Here is a 20313-nt window from a genome sequence, read left to right on the forward strand (position 1 = left end):
ACAAGTCTTTCCTCATATAAAAACCCCATCATGCTTGCTCACTATACAGAGAAGTTGCATAGCTGTTTTCCAGCTGGCCCCATTTCTGTCCTAATTAACTCAATAACCAGAAATGCCTTATATAACAGCACAAAGCTACAAAAAATGTTAACCACATTTTTATCTTGCTAAAAATAGGGCACTTTCACAGAGGATGTCTGCTCAACTTCCCATTACATCTGCAATGTAAACAAAATGCTCAGAAACCTTTCCATCAATATATATTTCCAGTGGAAAAACCCCCACAGTAGTCACACACACTAAGCCAGAATTGCTTTTCAGCTCCCTGCCAGTGTTGGTCCTGGAGTACAGGCACAAATGACAGGACACAATCTTTAAAGCAGGCTTTCTTTCAGTTCCAACTCATGTCAGTATTCTAATCTGAAATTACTGGTGCAGAACTAAGAGGTTTTTTCATTCATGACATGAAAATAAACACATTCATTAATTAAGAGTCCTTTTCATGTAGTCTAACAATTAATCCATTGGACTTTTCCACATGTGTGTGGAAGGAGAGTTGTTATTGATCCTGCATCATTTTAGTTACATAGAACTCCACCCTCTCTGAAAATGGTTAAGAAACCACTAACTTGGAAACAAATGTGTTAACACAGTAGTTTCTCAAACTGGCTTTTCATATACATGTATATATATCCCCATTATTTATTATTTACAAATCATATTCTTCAATATGGTTACACATGCATGTCAAATGTATATTTTTTAGGCCTAATTAATGTCTATTCCCAAAAATATGCATTAAGATAATTAAGGCTGTGCAATAATTCTTCTGTTTCAGAGTTATATATGCTCAGCCCTAGCACTGCATAAGCAAGACTTTCATATTACAGGTTTTACTTCTTGTATTTAAACATCACAGACATTATTTCCTACTGCAATGAGTAACAAGCAGTAATCTAGACTTTAGTACTCTGGTTATGCTCAAGTATAACTCCTGCCCTAACATGAACATTCACACTTTTGTTTTTTTTTAACCTGTCCTTGTATTTCCAAACACATTTTCTTAGAGGATGATCAGCACAGCCTGAGATACGGTTTCACTTATTAAAACACATTTGTCACTAGATAAAACACATGGTTGCACAGATTAACACCATGCTGTGTTCTATCTACTTCCCCATGCTCTCTAAAAAGCTGAAATAAAATAGAATGCACAGCTACTTTCACTTGGCAAATTTAACACACAAGGAAGTCCAAAAAAATCTGCCAATTAAAAAAAAAAAAACACAACAAACAAACCAGGAAAAAATACCCAAACCAAACAAAACCATACCCCAATAAAGCTTCCTCCAAGCACTCAAGGATTCAGATACTGTGACAAGACATATTAGAAAAATAACTGTGTAAATCAACTGCCTTGCATTGAGTTTATCTGGGTAAAACATTTCGTACATACACAATACTTTCCTCTCATTATCTCAGTACTAAAGCTACCTTCAACTGACTCATATTTCAACAATGGACTTTCTTCTTCATGTTTTTCTAAATTGTCAAGAGCAATTAAATATTAGCAGGTATTTGTACATTCTGAAAATAAAATTATTACCACAATCAGTTCAAAGCTAAAATTTTTAACACAATTCAACAGCTAAAACAATAAAAATGGATCAACTCAGCAGCATGTGACTAATCAGACTGAGCAACTTCCACTATGTTCTTCAGAGGCCATTAGCTTTCACATTCAAGATTTTAGATTTGCTATAATTCTGCTTTAAGATCTGAATGTATTTCTCCCATCAAGAATTTAGGTTGCAATGTTCACAATACTTGCAGTAAGTCTATCTGTAGTATTAACCTCAAAAACTGCTCCAAAGAACTTGTACAAAAGCCTATTATACTCAATGAAAGGTAACACAAAATAACCTCAGGAATTTAGTTTTACCTGAAGGAACAGCTGTGCTATTCTGGTGGTTTTCACCAGGGGACACAAACAGGTCTTCCTCCCCTTCAGTAGATGAACTGGAAGAAGATTCAGTACTGAGATCATTCTCACTGGAGCTGCTAGAACTGGGGAGTAAAGCGTACTTTCTTCGAGCTAACACTTCCCGCTTTTTCCTCTGCATTAAAATTCGTTCTTTTTGGTTCTGTGTCCGCTGTGATGAACTTGTTTTCACAGCTCTCTTCCTATATGGAAGTCTCCTTAAAGAATTGTTGTGAAAACAGGGCCTTTTCATCAATAACCCGGGTACAGAGTCTGCCTCAGTCCGAGGCCACTTTTGTGACCTTGCACTGTGAGTTCTACTTGGAGTATTCAACACTGCCTGAGGGTGTCTCACAGGACCATCTTTTTCTTCATCAGATGTTACTGTGTCAGAGTCTCCAAAATGCAAACTAGATGAAGGCGATGAGATACAGTCACTAAAAGAAGAATCATTGTCTTCACTCTGTGTTTCTAGATGCTGTCTCAATCCTAAAATGCCTTTATTTTCTTTATCAGGACAGTTTTGAGTGTATGAAGGACCAGCCTGCTGGCTCTTGCGTTTTTTTCGCACCACAATACCTTTTTCTTGGTCTGTATGGTTGCCATTCATGTCCTTTTGCTTTTGAGAATCACCACACAAGTGAGAGAACTCATTCCCTACTTTACTGGCAATCATCTCAACTTCTGCAGTGAAGCTTTTGGCCGCCCCAATAGGCTCAGGGTTCAAGAGGATCCCCTTCAGACTCTCCTGTCTCTTTGGTGCATCAGAAGGAACTTCACTCTTCATATCCGCTTTTAGAGTATAAACTATATTACATTCAGGAGTCCATTTAGACATGGAAAAATTTAAGAAAGGCCTAGAAAACAAAATGGATAAGCATCAAGAAAAGAAGCATTCAATTTTTTTAAAAGCAGAGCTAAAATAAGAGGAAACCCATTTACTGCTATGACTAATCCCCCAGTGGAAATGGAAAAATAACAGCAACCAAACCACAACTGTTTCAAAATATTAAAAATACTCCTTGACAATGTAATTTTTCATTAAGACAGAACTCTTTTTAATTTGCATTGAAGGGAAGTTCTTATGGTCAGTGAAAATATTATCACTCTCACAGACCAAATACTGGTCTATGTCACCTGCAAAATGGATGATGTCTGCTTTACTGATACTTAGGCATGGCAGTTACAGGCTACTGCTTATAGAAGTTACCTGAGTTTTGGCTAAATAGCTCCCATAGCCATCAACTAAAATGCATGCTTATTAAATAAGGCCTGTATCTTCCCCTGCAGCAGAACACATGGACAGTAAATACTTCAACACAATACACAGGGTTGCATGGTGTCAGTTGAACTATAAAAGTCAGTTACTTAGAATTCATTGTTCTTTTCTGACATAAAAAGGAATGTAACATGAGAGATTTTGAACTGTTATTATTTTGGGGCAAAGAATCCATTTATTACCTTGAGTCTCTTTTAAAAGTGTACAAAGCTATTTTCAGTCCATGTACTTTTGACTCTTACCCTATGACAGAAACAGAGTACATCATAGCATATGTTTCATAGCAGTTGCTATTGGGCAGGTTCCCCTGCCTGCAAAAATACAAAGCTGCCAATGTATAACATTAGCCTCAAAGAAATACTTTTGTACTGGAAGGCACAGACAACAGTAATCTCAGTAATAGATCCATGTTCAATCTGCTTCATCTGCCATTGCAGCCTTTGGTTTAAATTCTCAAAAGGGAATGATGAAACAATTTGGTTCCCACTGTGATAACTGTTGGAACTCTTTACTGTAACTAATATCAGGGGGGTTTATGCCTCAGCTGAATAGGCTATAGTGGATACTTGACACCTTATAGCAAGTTGTGCTGAACTACCAAAAGGCTGCTGAAGAAATCATGTGCAACAATGCCCAGTGTGGAATATGGCTGCCTAAGCAGCACAGCTGGGAATGCTCATGAAGCCACAAAAACCACCTGAGCTATTCTAGAAACAGCAGCAACAGCCACCCAGAGGGAATCTGACAGGCTTGAGAAGTTGGTCTGCAGGAACCTCACAAAGTTCAAAAAGCCTAAGAGCAAGGTCCTGCACCTGGGCTGGGGCAATCCCAAGCACAAATACAGGCTGGGCAGAGAGAGGAGTGAGAGCAGCTCTGAGAAAAACTTCAGAGGGTGTTACTGGATGAGAAGCATTACATGACCCGACACTGTGTTTGCAGCACAGAATGTCAATCACATCCTGGACTGGCTCAAAAAAAGTGTGGCCAGCAGGTCAAGGGAGGGGACTGTCCCTCTATTCCACCTGGACTAACATGTCCAGCTCTGCAGCTCCCAGCACAAGGACATGGAGCTGCTGGAGCAAGACCATAGGAGGGCCATGAAGATGCTCCCAAGGGTGGACCATCTGTCCTGTGAAGACAGACAGAGAACTGGGGTTGCTCAGCCTGGACAAGAAAAGCCAGCAAGGAGAAATCACAGCACCTTTCAGTACCTAAAGGGGCTCAAAGAGAGCTCAAGAAGGACTTCTGAAAAAGGCATGTAATGACAAGGGGGAATGGCTTCAAACCATAAGAGGGCAGGTTTAGATGAGATATGACAAAGAAATTCTTCCCTGTGAGAGTGGTGAGATACTGGAACAGGTTGCCCAGAGAAGCTGTGGATGCCCCATCCCTGGAAGAGTTCATGGAAAAGCTGGGCTTCAAACAACATGGTCTACTGGAAGGTGTCCTTGTCCATGGCAGGGAATTTGGCAGTGGATGACTTTTAAGGCTCCTTCCAACCCACACCAGTCTATGATGGTTCTATGATCTGTGGCAGGTTAAGCAGCCCTGCCTACTCAGGTCCATAATCCTCTACCTGAATCTCCAAACTCTTCAAAATGCTAATGCATCCTTACATGCAGTGCTAATATTTAACACTCATTTGTATTGATGTGTTTTATGACAAAATAAGACTGAAACTACAGAACAGATTGAAATAAGAATTTTTTAGACTGTTCCACATACTGATGCTTTCAGGAGCAGCTGTGAGCTAACTGTTCCTAACAGACACTAAAGAGTTAGTTATTTCAGTTTGCAATGGGTATAAATTGATGCATCATCCCAGGCAACCTGTGTTCTCTTCATGGCCACAAGCAACTAGCAACTACTACACTCCATGAGATGTTATCTGGGATAAAAACTTTGCAAAAGGCATCTATGCTGCACAGCTAACACCTACAGAACATGTAAGTTGGGAGGATCTTTCTGGTTCAAGAACCTTTTGGATCCTAGAACCCCAGCTGAAAAGCCCCATTTCAATGTTCTCACAAACATTTATAACAACTACTGTTAAATATGAGGTCTATAGCCTCTGATTAGAAAGTGCTGCTGTTCTCTATAGGAATTACAGCAGACAGGCATGTCTCACATGCAAGCTGCAATAAAACTCCTCTTACCAATATAGACAAGGGGCTCTTACTTCATCAAAGCACTACTTTTTTAATAGCAGTAAGTTTTAGTGGAATGTACTATATGAGGCTACCTTTTTCTTTAGGGCTGAAAAAGAGAAGTTGCAAAATTGGACAAAAAACTTAGAATAAACATTAGAAATACAGAAAGTCTACCTAGAAGACAAAGACTACCGAAGCTGTGGAGTTCTGCTGTCTACCCTTCCCAGCTCCAGCTCTTAGACAGTCTTCACCATGCTTGTTCATACCCTCACACACATGCACCATCTTTCTTTGAAAAGATAAGGACCAAGCCTTCCATTTTATCCAATATCTAGCAAGGGCAGGAATACAGCATTCAGAGCTTCCACAAGCACACAGAACAAGCAGTACATAGTCCTTTTGCTGATCTTCAAGGTCACCTTTTAGCTCTGTTATTTATGCACCATTGTTTTACATAAATTTAACAGTATAGTCAGTCTTCACCCCAGTCCAAAAGCAACCCAAACCCTCCCACAACAACCCTGTATTTCATTACAAGTTTTTTTAGAAAATCCACAAAATATTTCAATTTGGGGGGGAAATTTTTTTTTTATTCAGAAAGCTTAAGGTCTTTGAACACAGTCATAACTTGCCAGCATACACTACATGTCCAGCCTATACATAACTGTTTCCTGTCCTTTTAACATAACTTCAGAATCAAAGAGAATTGACCCCTTAATTTTTTTTAAGAAGTGAAAATCTGAACATTTTCTCTTTATGTGAGCACAACCAAGGGCTGATTTACAAAGGATTCTATTCTAGTCATTGGAATACTACCCCCATCCTTTTTATTGTTAAACTAAAGTAGAGGAATCTCCATCAATATGAAAATTCTGCATGCTGAATGTGATTATCTTTGCATATAAGCTCTGTTTACTTTAGTGCAGAAGCCAATGTGCTGAAATACAGATACAGCTATTTAAGTTACAGCAAAAAAATGAGTGCAATGACATTTACACTTTGAGAAACCTCAAAAACTACTCTAAGATGACAAAAACATGAAATTATCACAGTGAAAACTACTGCATCATTATTTACTGGATTATTCCAACAGGCAGCCTACATACACTAGCCAGTAAACATAGACTCAAATATTTTGTATACTTTTACAACCATGGAAATTTAACCAAGTAACCAAGAGCTTTTCCTTTTTGCTAGCCAGTAGAGATGTTGAAGGACTGTTTACTCACAGGAGAGCTGCTGCCTTCAACTGCAAACTTACACAACAGCCTAAGCAGGAGTGGTTTTGAAATGAAGGACAGCAATCAACAATGACAAATAATCCATTGCTTCACTATTCAGAAATGCTATTACAAACTTTCAAACAAAAAATTTGACCAAAAAAAACAAAAGGTGGACAAGATTTCAGCCCATTTTAAGTGTCTTCAGTGGTTAGACATAAATACCCATTTTTCTTCTGCACAGAAAACAAAATTTAAGGACTACAAAAATAATATGTAAATAATTTAGTAATTAGTATGAGATCATCTGCTGTTAAAACATTGGAAGTTTCTACAATATCTACTTCTAATTAAAAGTAGTCTTCAGAAGCTTTTTCAAAAAGCAGCAAGATGAAGTAAGCTCAATCAGCATTTGTGTTCCTCCTTCCTAACCAAAACATGTGCCTATTGACTTAGTCCCCCCCATGTTTCCTCTCAAAGGTTTGATTTACTATCTTCTTTTAAGCCATTATGACTCAATGAAGAGCTGTTAAGACAGCTACCTGAAAACTATAGATATTCTAAGCTGCCCTTTCAGGTGTATGACTAAATTATCAAGTGCACATGACTTTTATCCATTCTTTTCACCACTCAAAACCATTCATATTAATCATTCCAAGACATACAACTGTGCAAGAAAATCCATACAAACCAGGAAGTCCCTGGAAATAGCTAAGTCAAAAAACAAGGTTAAAGAGGTCTTAACAGCAAGTTTATGATCGTGTATTAAAGCACGATGCATCTGCGTTATAAGATGGAGCAAAGGATTTTGTCATTAATAATTAATTTCTTTATAAGTAATCAAGTAGTATATAGAATTACAGCACTATAAAACAGTAAAATGCTTCATTACACAACATAGAACTCAGTTTTTTGGCATAAACTTCGTGATGAATACATGTGACCTAATATATCATCACCCTGAAAATGTATTTTCAGCCACATTCTAAAATATAGTCAACTCCCTTCACCACCTAGAAAAAAAATCTCCTTGCATTTGCTGTCCCTTTATTCAGTTCTAACTTGTTTTCTTTGCACATGGTCACTGAATTCCCAACTAACTTTTAAAAATAATTCCCTTCCCTGATACACAGTTTGTATCTGATTTTACTTTTAACACTATTTTTACTGACAAGCTAATACTCATACTGTTAAATTCATGAGAAAACCTTTCTTTCCTCTCATTAAAAAGATGTATTCTTATTCTTTCAGCAAGACTTTTCCATTAGATATATCAAGAAACAGGAAAATGAAGAAGGTTATAAAATTCATACAAGGACTTCAGCAAAGTGAGAAAACCTAAGCACTGTCACTTTCCAATCTCAAGTGCAGGCAGCCAAGCAAGACCAATTCCTGCATGGCCCTGACACACTGGAGGCTGACAGAAGGCTTAGGAGCCACTTCAGAAGTTGGACCCCCAACTCAATCCCACGGACATTGAACCCCAGTGCTATCATGCCCTGCTGCTCCAACAAAAGAAGGAATTCATTGAGCACCAAAAACCCTCACTCATTTTCCTAAAAGAGACAGTTCTGTGTTGTTTATTTCATTCCTATCAAGCAGGGACAACCTGTATGCCTGTCCAATGCAGAGTAAGTGACAAGAAGAAAAACATCTAATATTCACTTCCACTATCAGGAAAGTAAGTGCAATCAGATTTCAAAATTTTATTGCATTCTTCTTCACTTTTTATCACTTCATTAGAAAAACAGGGCTCTTCTAAAGCTTGTTTTAGCTACTAAATTTTAGCATCCTATATACTGGTTAACAGAAAATAAAGCAACTGATAAGTTAAAGATCTATGCATTTTACAAAACAGCAACAGTCAAAAGGTAATTTAAAATTCCATAATGTTTGCATTGATATTATGTATCTTTATGCACAGGACAATATGAAATACTATTGCAAGCCATTCTTAATTTTCCTTTCTGTGCTTTAATGCAGACATAGTGATGACTCCATTTTTGCATGACAAAAATCACTGGAGAATTCTCTGAGCAGAATACTCACATTCTGCCCTACAGAAAGGTACAGTACCTCAGAGCAACATACACCGTGTGAGTTATTAACTGCATGGTAATGTTCTGGAAACAAGTTCTTGTTTACAGGCTCCCAAAGCCAGCCCACTACATCCAGCCCAGACAGAAGGATTTGCCTGTGCTTTGCAGAGGTGCTACAGCTACGTGAGCCACAGCAATGCAGGGAGGCTTATCCACTTATTGCAGGCAATTCTAGCAACCATCACTGCCTTGGAAAGTCTACTCTTGAAGTGAAAATGTTATTCCAAGTACAGTATTACCCTTACTAACCTTCACAAAGTCATCTCAAAGTCAGACCCCAGTAACTGTAATGAACAGTATCCAACCTCTACACGAACAAAGTCTCCTTAATTTTATCCCCAAAAAAAATTTTTTGGGACCTTCAAGGTTTGCTTTCTGAAGCTTAAGTCACTCATTATGTGATTATCTTGCAACAGAAATGTCAGGCCACCTATAGGACAGCTACAGAATGCCTCTGCTGTGCCATGTTGCCATTCACCTCTGAGCCTGAACTGTACTCCTAGGGAGACTACTGAAGTGTCTGTCTCACCTCTGCCAACAGAACCCAGCACACAACAGTGACAGAGAAGAGCTCTTCAGGACAGGACCTATGGCCTGGCTCCAGCTGGAACAAAGTGCACAGAGCATGTGCAGCTGGAGGCACCTCCTGTTAGATGGTGAGCTAAGAGCAATGCTGCAGAGCCCTGTGAGCACAGGTGAGCTGTGCTGCAGAGCCCCCCCCTGCACAGGTGAGCTGTGCTGTAGTACACTCAGTCAGTCCAAGGCAATAAGGGCACCCAAGGAAATCCCAGCCTGAATCAAGCATTACCATGCACACACCCACCTGGGCAAGGAATCTGTCTGCCTTTGCACAATGGATGCAGGCAGCTGTATTTGACAAAAATGGTGCTCACAAGCACATTTTTCAGTCTAGACATTTCTTTGCTATGTCCTAGGCTTAAATCAGTTAGCTACATTAACACTATGTAAATCATGGGTTTAAGATAGAAGCATTATGATTTGGCAATCAGGAATGTTTTGGCTTCAGTGAATTCCAAGACAAACATAACAGCATTGAACTTGGGAATAAAAAGTTGTAGCTTTATAAAATGATGACAAAATGCAATTTTTTATTAGAACTTAAGATCCTAACTAGAAATTTTGCTTCCCGAGATAGCTAGGAAAGTTCTGAGATACACAGCAATCAAAAATTATTTAAAAAATTGTTTCTTACTCCCCCTGACATTTTTGACCTTTGAGGTATGTGTAATTCTTCTTGATGTAGTGCATTTTGCAAAGACTTCTCAATAAAGCTTTGAGGAACAAAGTTAAATATGATCTTTGCCACAGCTGCTAGTAAGAACCTTTCAAGTGAGAATTGTGAAATTAGCCATTAGGACAGTTTTATGCTGTTTTTCAGGAAACCTATGAGAAGTAGGGGATTTTATAGATACTAAACTGATCTACCAGTTTCAGGGAAAAGGACACTGCAGCAGACTTCTCCACTCTGCAACCAGCAGAGACAAAAGTAAACATTTTACTTAACAGCAAATATTAGGATTAAACTGTATTGGGGAAAAAAAAAAAAAAAAAAGATAGCCCTTACTGGCCTCTTGCTAGTAAAGCCATGAACCAGCCTTCTCAGATTTCACTTGGTAAACACTTAGTAAGGAAGATATAATTTTAATTTAGAGCAATTCCTTTTCCAAATAGCATAAACTATATGAAACAACAAAATAATACTGCTTTATCACCAGATCTGTAGTGGTTTGGCTCTTTGTATGTCAGTAAGGTTGAAAAGAGATTTATTAACATGCATATTGAGTAATATTGTATGGGATACATATACAAGGTAAGGATAGGATAGCTGCTCAAAGTTGAAGCCTCCTGAGTTTTGTCAGTGTAGCCACTTTCACAGTTTACAGTGCTCTTGTAAGACACAAAATGTATCTACAGCTGAAGTCTTAACTAGTGAACTTTTTTCAAGGTTAAGTACAGATTGGTGGGGGGTTTTTTTGTGGGCTCAGGTTAGGCCTAGCAGAGAACCCTAATGGGGCAGAAGGAAAGGCAGAAAAGAAAATGTTTCTTTTACCAAGCCAAACTTCTGCTGACAACTCACTTAAAAGAGATTGCACATCAGGAAAGCCATGAGGAACCCTTTATACAACATCTGCCTATGGCAAATCCATCTCTCTGTACTATGCCCATTGTTTACCTGTGAATTAAATCATCATGTTCCCCATACCATCATCACTCCCCCCTCAATTTTTCCCTATTTATTCAACTGCTTGACATGCAAGCCTCTATAATACATCAGCTATGGAGGAGGGAACTATCACCTCTATCTTCTCAAAACAATGTCCTCACCATTAGAAGAAATACAAACAACTGAAATGAAAGATTGTACAACTTGGAAAAAAAAGGCAGCAACTGCTGTCATCTAAATGTTACTGCAACACAGCAACTCCAGTGAAAATCAACTGCTATAACTGATCTGGTTATGTAGGTCATCAATGTCACTAATTAAAATATAAACTGTGAGTCACAGTTGTGTTAAGATACATTCTTAATACACTTTTACAAAAGCCATTGCTTCATAAAAGATATATTTCTGAAAGGTCAGACTGCTCTCATCCATGTTTTGAAAGGACATGCAAAATATGCATGAATGCTGTGAGCTGTTGTTCATCCTCAAGCTCCCAATACCAGACAATCTCATCTGTAGCTGCCAGGGCTTCAACCATCAATAAAAACCAGACTTTTAAATATGTGAGACTTCAAGACTTTTAAAATAGGAAGCCTGGTGCCTTGTGCACTATTATTTAATTAAAGTGAACCATAAAATGTTCCTACAGCCTTTCCTACCTTATGAATTCCAGAGGTGATTCTATACTGTGGATGAGCGCACAGGACAGGTGACCAGATGTTTGCTCTATCAAATAAACCAAGATCACTTCTTTCCCTATCAATCCTTGCACATCAGCAAGCATCATCCTGTCTAACAGGGTTTGCTTCTGTTCCCTCCCTGCCCCAAGACAGTTCCTTTATCCAAAAAAATTAAGTGCAAAAACACTTAAATTGCTTAAATAGTTCTGACAGCAAGAACTATGGATATGTGACCAACAAGATGTAATTTCTGGTTTTAAAACTGGCAGAGCATTGTAACTATTTAAATATTAGTCTTCCTGAAAAAGCTTTCTACTAAGTATGCAGCATTAGTATACCTTTGGAATTTTCTACAAGTTACAACAAAGGCAAAGTAAGACCTTATACTGCACCTGAAAAGCCAGCTTTCCTTTAATAGTTTATAATACAGATACCATGACAAACCCAGGTCTACAACAATGAACAGTCAATTCTTATATTTTTGTTCAAACCTTTGTTTCTGAAATCATTGCATTAGAATCAAATTATTCTAATTACAGCAAACTCTTACCACCTGTATTACGTCCTCTTCTGGAGAAGTACTTGGGTATCAGGAATTAAGGGTCTCATTTAATCAGCTAAAGCAACCAGGCCTTGCTTATGATTTAATGAAATAATTTCAAGCCATGGAAGAGCTTAGTCTAACAACATGAAAATTCCATGAATGCATGCTCAGCCCTAACCACAGAAACACAGACACGTTAAAAAAGTACATACCCTTAACAACTGCCCATTGCAACAGTGACAAGCCTACGTACCTCTGAAGATCCCGGCCTACATTTCTGAATGAACGTTACTTCCTTATTCATCAGGCAAAAAAAAAAACACCTGAAAATTGTGATTTTTTAAAAAAAACATGGGTTAAGAGAACACTAACTTCGCAAACAAAACAAATGACGTCATAACAGACCCTATTACGCACAGAAATAGAAACTCATTTCCCTAAGGGGAAAATTTGTGACAAATTTGTGACAGAACCCCAGAGAGTACTGCGGCTGCCCGCAGTGAAGGCACTGCTTTGTGCGTCAACGAGGCGCTGAATAAAAAAAGGAAAAACACATTATGCGTGAAGTTCCCCCCCGCCGCACAGCCCCGCCGCTCACCGCTGCCGTCAGGGCGGGGCGGGGAAGCGGGGCAGCCCCGGCCGGCCCCGGCCCCACCCGCGGGTCCCGCCGCCCCCCGTACCTGAGACAGCGAGGCCGCGGGGGAAGGGGCGGGAGCCGCCGGCGCCCTGCGCAGGGCCGAGCGGTAGAAGCGGCCCCGGTGGGCGCCGCGGTGACCACGCGGCGCTGCCCGGCGAGGCCGCAGCGCGCTGGCTGTGGCGGTGCGGCCGCTGCCCCGCTCCGGTCCCGGTGCGGCCGCGGCGCCGGGCGGGCCCCGCTCTGTTGTGGCGCAGCCCCCGCCGCTCCCTGCCCAGCGCCGCGCGACACTCGGCGCTGCTTTACAGCCGCCCGCAAAGCGCAGCCGCGCCGCCGCGCGCCCCGCCTCCCGCCGCGCCCCCTGCCGGCCGGCGGCGCCGCCACAGCGCCGGTCCGGATCGGACGGGGCAGGGCGGGCTCGGGCTGCGCGGGGCACCGGGCACGTCGGGATGGGCGCCTGAGGGCACCGGGCACGTCGGGATGGGCGCCTGAGGGCACCGGGCACATCGGGATGGGCTGCGCGGGGCACCGGGCACGTCGGGATGGGCTCGGGAGGGCACCGGGCACATCGGGATGGGCTGCGCGGGGCACCGGGCACGTCGGGATGGGCGCCTGAGGGCAGCGGACCGCTCGGGATGGGCTCCCGGACGGGCGGCACGGCCCTGGCTGCCGTCGCTGCTGCTGCCTTTAGGCGGTTGTGTGTAAATCTAAAGCGGTGGTGTCAGAGCACGGAGCGGACTCTGCTCGGCGGTGCCGAGGAATGGGACACGAGGCAATGGGCAGCAACACGCCCGGAAAGTCCCACCGGACCTGAGGAAGAACCTGCCCGGCAGCGGGAGCGCGGCTGTCCGCAGCCGGACGCAGTCCCGTGCCGGGGCTCGGTGAGCCGGCTCGGGCAGCGGGCACCCACCGCGGGCCGCTCCAGCCCGCCCCTCTCTGCCATGTCCCTTCTAGTACCTGGCTAAAACCATTCCTTTTCTGCCCAGCGCTGTGTCTCCCTTGGCACCGCAGTACCTCACGGCTGCCTGTCCTGCAGCCAGTGACAGCTGCGGCTGCGAAGACATGCCGGCAAATCCCAAGTCTCCATCCCAGCTCGTTAGAAATAGGAGTTTATTTGTCTTTACTGCACAATGCAGTCAGTGAGTTGGGATGAGGTGAGCCTTTCCCCGCTGCATTCCTGATGTGCACACAAACGGTGAGGAACCTGTCCCGACAGTGGCCGTGTTGTCACCGACAGCACAGCAAACACCAACCAGCCTTTGGGAAGACTCTCAGACAGTACCAAGCCTCAGCGTCTGCTGACTTTGCAACTGCCAGAGGCCAGGATATCTCTGCCAGAGATGACCTTTCATCAATGTCAGGGTACACATTCCAGCTCCAGATTGAAACACTGCATTGACAGGGGTCCTATACTGTCCATGACCAGCAGCTACATAAACCCGAGGCTTTGGAGCAGACAGGTACAGTCTGGTCTACAAATAGTTAGAGATTTTACTCAGAAGGCACTGCACCGGAGAGTCATCAGTACACAGCAGTTCCTACGTGTTTTGGAGGAGCTAAACAACCTGCATGCATCATTACAAAAGAAGTGGTCACTGGGGAAAAATGCATGTTATTTCATCAAATAATTGCATGAGTTTCTGAACAGAATTTCCTTAAAGCAAAAGTGGATAAAACAACATGGAAATTAGGCTCTACTTCAAAATATATCCAAAAGTGTACAAAATGCAAAAAGTGCTATAGCACATAAATGATATGAAAATGAAGACTTTTTCAGCTTTCTGTGTGAAATGAGAACACAGGAAGAAATGAGACCCCACTTCGAATGAAGGTGGAAAAAAGGATCACAGGTTATTTCATGTGGTTCCATGAGCAGAGCAACAATTAATTTCAGTTTGCAATAAAGACAATAACACAGGTTTTCCAGCATTAATTGTCTACCTTTCTCTACATATTTCTCGTGGTGTTGGGTAATTTTCTTTTTTTAAAGTCATATATATGACTTTTAAAAAGTAAACAAAGACACTGAGCCACAGATGAAATAACCAGTGAAACTGGGGAGAATGTGAAGACAGCACAGACAGTGGGAGGAAGGTCGTATCATTCCATGGGGGTCACCAGTGGCTTGACTGTGTAAGCAATTTTAATATTTTCCATTAAGCACTAGATCCAAAGTTGGAATACTTTACTAAAAATCAGCTGGGAAAAAACCAATCAAGACAATATATGGGAAGAAGTAAATGACCCTGAGAACTAATAGAAGCAAAGTGAAAAAACATCAAATACAAAGAATGTGCACTTGAATGTTAATGACCAGAAGTTTTGGGTATTTGTCAGGTAAAAGGCAGCTGGATATGAAGTTCAATTACCAAAGTAATTAAGTAAATGACCATCAGTCAACAACATTTTGTAGACATGAAAAAGCAAATATGTCTGTATAATAATTTAGTCTAAATAATTTTAAGAGAGAGAGGTCTCAGTGCTATTGCAAATATTATTCCTAATGTAGTCTTACAGTTTTTTAAAAATATGTATCCAAGGAAGCTGAACTCTAATCTTAGTGGGACACTCAAGAAAACACAGTATAGGTAATATGAGAGGAAGCTAATAAAATTTGGCTGGATTGCTTTAAGAAATGAGACAGAGGAGCATTGTGAATAAGCTGATGAGAGACTAATACCAATAAAAAACCTCACCAACTAGTTACGTATTTACCCATTCACGTAATAATTGGTTTGAACTCTTGTGTCAAAGGTGCCAGAAGGGTAGTTCTTGGTAGAGAAAATGTAGAGTCACTCTCTGCTCACCAACTGAAAGACATACAAAAGATCATTTCAAAAACAAAAACTCATGGCTAAAGTTTTCACTTCACAAATTAAAATGCAAATATAGTCAGTCTTGATTTTCTCCCAGTGAGAAGTCACAGTGGCCAAATGATCTGTAAATGTTCAAACTGGGTACAAATCTGTAGACCTTTCTGTAACATAAAGGCAGAATTTCTAGGATCTTTATTGGCTAAGATTTCCTAACACTTATTTCAATATGGACCACCAGCTGACAAGAATCTAGTAATTTTTGGGCCAGTCACCCTTAAACAAACTCTCGATAAAAATTAGTTTGTCCATTATTGACTGGTTATTAATGTATTTTTTAAAGAAAGGTGATGTAGAAAATATTTAAGTGCCCAGAATTATTCACTATTAAAACAAAACCAACCTTCTATCTATGCCCTTTCATGGAAGTTTTTTCTGCCATTATCTTAGCATCTTGCAGAGACAGTTGTCTTGAAATTAGATTATTGATTCCTTGGAACAAACCCAAACATTCTCCTTCTCACACTTTTTAGGTACAGAAAACCAAAAGATTAAATTGAATAATTCTAAATCACTAATGCAAATTTCAGAATGGCTTTCAGGCTATGGTGTCATCAGTTAATACTGAACTCCTCAACTTCTTCTAACTACAGCTGAACAAAACCATTTATATGCACACCCCAGGGCCTGGCAGAACTAAAGACACGGAGAAGAAACGATCTTATCCAAGATCAAAACATGCCAGCCAGCAGGAGATTGCACTTTACATTTTTGGCAAAAAGACTAAAAAAAGTAACCCCGTTATCCTGAGGTGCCTTCAGCAGCTTGGCTGCCTGGCTGGACACAGCTCAGTGCAGGGCTGCTGGAGCAATTTGCTGGCCCAGAACGGAACAAGGCACAGCTTTTTCCAGGGGTGAGCAGCAGCTTCTGCAACAGCCCCGTGGGCAGAGCTGCACAGCCTCACAGAGAGCTGGTTCTGCTCTGGGCCCTGCTGGATGGAGCCTGCTAGTGGCCAGGACAGCATGGAAGGGGCCCGAATCTAAAACTGTGACAGCGTGGAAGGGGCCCACCTCTAAAACTGTGCCCATAGCCAGGAGTGTGGATCTGTCACACGCACGCTGCTGGGGGAGCTGTCACTTGCAGCCAGGGCCATCCTTGCCGTTTACATCAGATATGCTTCTGTAGACTTAACATGGACCATACTCAAGCATATATTTAAATGCTTGCATGAGTTAAGGCAACTTACAATTACTAGTAATAGTAATAAAATGTAAAGTTGTAGTATGTTGTGAGGATGATACAGAAAACCAGATAATATAGAAACATTTCTGTGTTACATAAAAAAAACTCTGGGATTGATACTTGGATGATCAACAGTCACAGCTCCGGTTAGCCCAGATGAAGATCTTAACCATGAATATTGGAGAAATAGGGAAAAGATAAAAAATCCTGAAATATTTATATTATGATAAATTTCTACTAGGAAACAAGAAAAGAATGATCATCTGCAGAGTCAAAAATTAAACTTGATGGTTGTCTGTGCTATATATTTGCTGATGGAAAATTTTGAATGCAATTAATCAAAGAGTTTTCAAAAGCTCTGGAAAATAACGTGCACCACTCAGGTAATTTATAGTAATTTATATTTTTAAGATATATGGGAAAACAAAATACCCTGCATTACAGTATAATGTTGATATAGAACTGACCTACCAGTCACTCATTTGATTTCATGTTGTACAGCCTGATAAGGCTCTGTAAGGTTAGAAACAGCATTTTCACAACACATGATTGACTTCAGAAATTATGCAAACTCCTACTAAGGTCTCACAGTATCTTTCTGAGATTATCTGATAGCTTAAGTATTTAAGTTGCCATATAATTAAGAAGGTGTGGTGTATATAATTACTTGGAAATAGCTAGTTTGTTGACAGGATTTTTAATAGTTCTTTTTCTTATTCAAAAACAAATATGTCACCAAGCTCTTAGTAGAAAGATCATGAGATGTTCCTATTTATTCTTTCAGTCCTTGCACAATAATGGGGCCAAATATATTTTTGTGTTTTAATGATGCATCAGTGGCTATTTTTAGAGCAATTAGGTTTAAAACAAACAAAAGCATCCTGCATTAAATGATCTGACTTTGCACTAAGAAATTCAATAGCCATTTCCTAGCATGTACGTATGGTTTAAGTGGTAAAATAGAAGATATTTGTGTTTGATTTACAATTGGATTTCTGTTATTTTCCTTGCTGTTCTCTAGAAGCAATTGAGAGATCAGAAATTCATTTTTACAACCTCCTCTGACTGCTCATCGTGCAGTACATCAATAATACGTCAAAAAGAAAACTATACATTCAGAGTAGAAAAAGCTATTTTTTTAGCAGTGATACATATTAAATTATCAGTAATTTTAATCTCAAAGTGTATCTATTGTCAGGCATTCACTGAAATGTCCCAAATAGTTACTCTTGCTCTGCCTGCAGTCGAGAGAAATAGTGCAGTTTAAAATGGTAGCAACCAGTCAATGTAACATGAGAACTGGGACAATACTCAGTGTCTTTCAAAGCAAAAAGGATCTTCCTGCTATTTCAGTTAGTCCAGTATCAGCCTAGCCTCACTCTTTTAAAAGGGGTTAGACTGAAAAAGGAACTGAGTCACTGCATCACATATTCCTGTAATAAGTAGCTTTCATGTAGTCAGCCCCCAAAGCAGATCCAAAAATCTGTACTAGAAACTTGGATTTCAGAAGCAAACAAACAAAAGATTGTTAAGGGTTGTTGTTAACTAAAGTTAAGAGTAAAAACACACACTGCAAAAGTAATTTTTTTAAAGAAGCAATACATTTAGCAGAGAAGTGCTTAGATCTTTGCAATAAAAAAGAGAAATATGTTTCAAGTGAGACAGGGTTCTGTTTAACTGTAGAGACTGTATTTGGAGGTGACCTTCCAGCACTCCAAACCCCTCTCCTTTTCCTGAACCAATACCTCTTTTTTTTAGAAGGGGATATGGCCAAATGGGTGGCTGTGTGAAGAGAAGGAAATTGGGACAGCCTGTTGAGTCTAGTTGAATGCTCTAGCCAGGCTTCCTTACAAAAAAGAAGCAAGAACCACTTCTCTATATTCAAAAACACTGAATACCCCTTTATTTTTACAGAGCTCAGACACACTGAAACTGCAGTTTTAATTAATTTAAAAATTCAGGTACCAACTGCATAAAGCCATTAAAGAGATGAGAAATCTGGTGTTTGCTCCTGCATTGTGCTTCAGTGTCAGGCTGGGAATAGACTGGGCAGCAAAGTTGGAACTGGGATAATCTACCCAGAAAAACCCCACCAAGGTATAAAGCCCAGAGGAAAGTGTGACAAATCTAAGGATATGCACAGCTTCTAGGTGTCTCACATACAAAGTAGACAAAAAACAATTTACAGGAGCACAGGTCTGTACTTGTTTAAATTCTAATATATGGGCCAAGCATTTCTCTTCTTTGGAGGTCTATTACCATTTCCTAATCAAACCTTTCCACAAAATTCAGAACCTAATGGTAGAAAACATCATTTATTTTGGCAAACTGGCAGATGTTTCAGGAGACCAGTAAAGGACTGAGTGTTTTTCTTTAGGAAAAAAACCCAAACAATACAACAATCAAACAAACAGGAAATTAGAATCCAGACAACTTGATTAAAATTCCTGGATGAATTATTTGTAGATACCTGAAAAATAACAAAATGATAAATAACAACCAATATGATTGGTTCATAACAGTCTATCAAACCAACCTAGCTTTCTATGTCCGGTTCTACAAACATAAATAAATTTGAAGATCTTCACTTCATCAAGGCTCTTCTGTTTCATTGACATTTTCATAAGAAAGATGTGGAGATTTGATCTGGACAGAAAATCCACCAATTTGATGCAAAAGTCATTGTACTTGAATCAGTTTATATCAAATAATATCAAAATGCATAAATACTAAATTTCCATTAAACAAAATTCCTTGTGCACTTCTATATTGTAATTTCTTTGCATAAAGGCTTAGAGACCACACTTCCAAACCTGGAGCTGACCCCCAGCTGGGAGGTGCTGCCAAGAGGAGAAGAAAGAGTAGTTTGAAATCATTGCAATGGGAAGATGATTCTACAAACACAAGTGCACAGTTCTGCACTCAGCAAGAAATCAACTGCACAGAGAAGAGTAATTGTTGTAACAACCTTGCAGAAAAGAAACCAGTAGGCGGAGCAGATCACAAGCAGAACACAGCAAGCTCATGAGGCTGGAAAAGGCATCCACTCTGCTGAGATGCATAATCAGAAGAGTTGCCACCAAGGTAACTTTGGGAAGTTGTGAAAAAATTGGGTGGGAGCTAGAGGGATACAGCAACAAAAAGTCTTGTGTTTCAGAACTGATTAAAAGAAAAGAAATAATCTGTGCTTTTCATTAAAAAACAAGCCAATAGAGAAGGACTGAACAAAAATATGGCAAGTCTCAGTTTGTGTAAAAGGATGCTGCAAAAAGAAAGAGAACATTGTCCATATTCACTTGGAATAAATCAGCTAAACTGCAGCAAAAGGTATTTAATCCAGACATTTGAAAAAGGAGAGACAAGGACTAGACTGGTCTGCCTGAGGAATGAGTGGAATCTGTGTTTAAGGCTTTAAGAACAGGTTATGCAAGCATCCTTTGAGGTTGTTTATCATAATAGTTTATTGAGCCTTGAGGCAGGAAGATG

At 40.3% G+C, this 20313-nt stretch overlaps 1 protein-coding gene across 7 annotated transcripts in view; it reads right to left on the reverse strand.

Annotated features, from left to right (window-relative positions):
- Positions 1 to 13106, reverse strand: part of RNF111 (ring finger protein 111) — a 43832-nt gene extending 30726 nt beyond the window's left edge. For 5 of the 7 annotated variants that reach the window (XM_030281033.4, XM_030281036.4, XM_030281035.4 and 2 more), the window contains exons 1-2: positions 12819 to 12951; positions 1943 to 2838 (exon numbers count right to left, since the gene is read on the reverse strand). In XM_030281033.4, coding sequence (XP_030136893.1) covers positions 1943 to 2819 — 877 coding nt within the window. In that variant the 5' untranslated portion in view covers positions 2820 to 2838; positions 12819 to 12951. Of the gene's footprint in view, positions 1 to 1942; positions 2839 to 12391; positions 12521 to 12818 lie in introns of those variants that run through there. The other 2 variants (XM_030281031.4, XM_030281032.4) reach the window with 2 other exon arrangements.
- Between the last annotated feature and the right edge of the window lie 7207 nt (positions 13107 to 20313).

Source organism: Taeniopygia guttata, chromosome 10 (genome assembly GCF_048771995.1).
Source record: "Taeniopygia guttata chromosome 10, bTaeGut7.mat, whole genome shotgun sequence".
Classification (NCBI taxonomy): Eukaryota; Metazoa; Chordata; class Aves; order Passeriformes; family Estrildidae; genus Taeniopygia; species Taeniopygia guttata.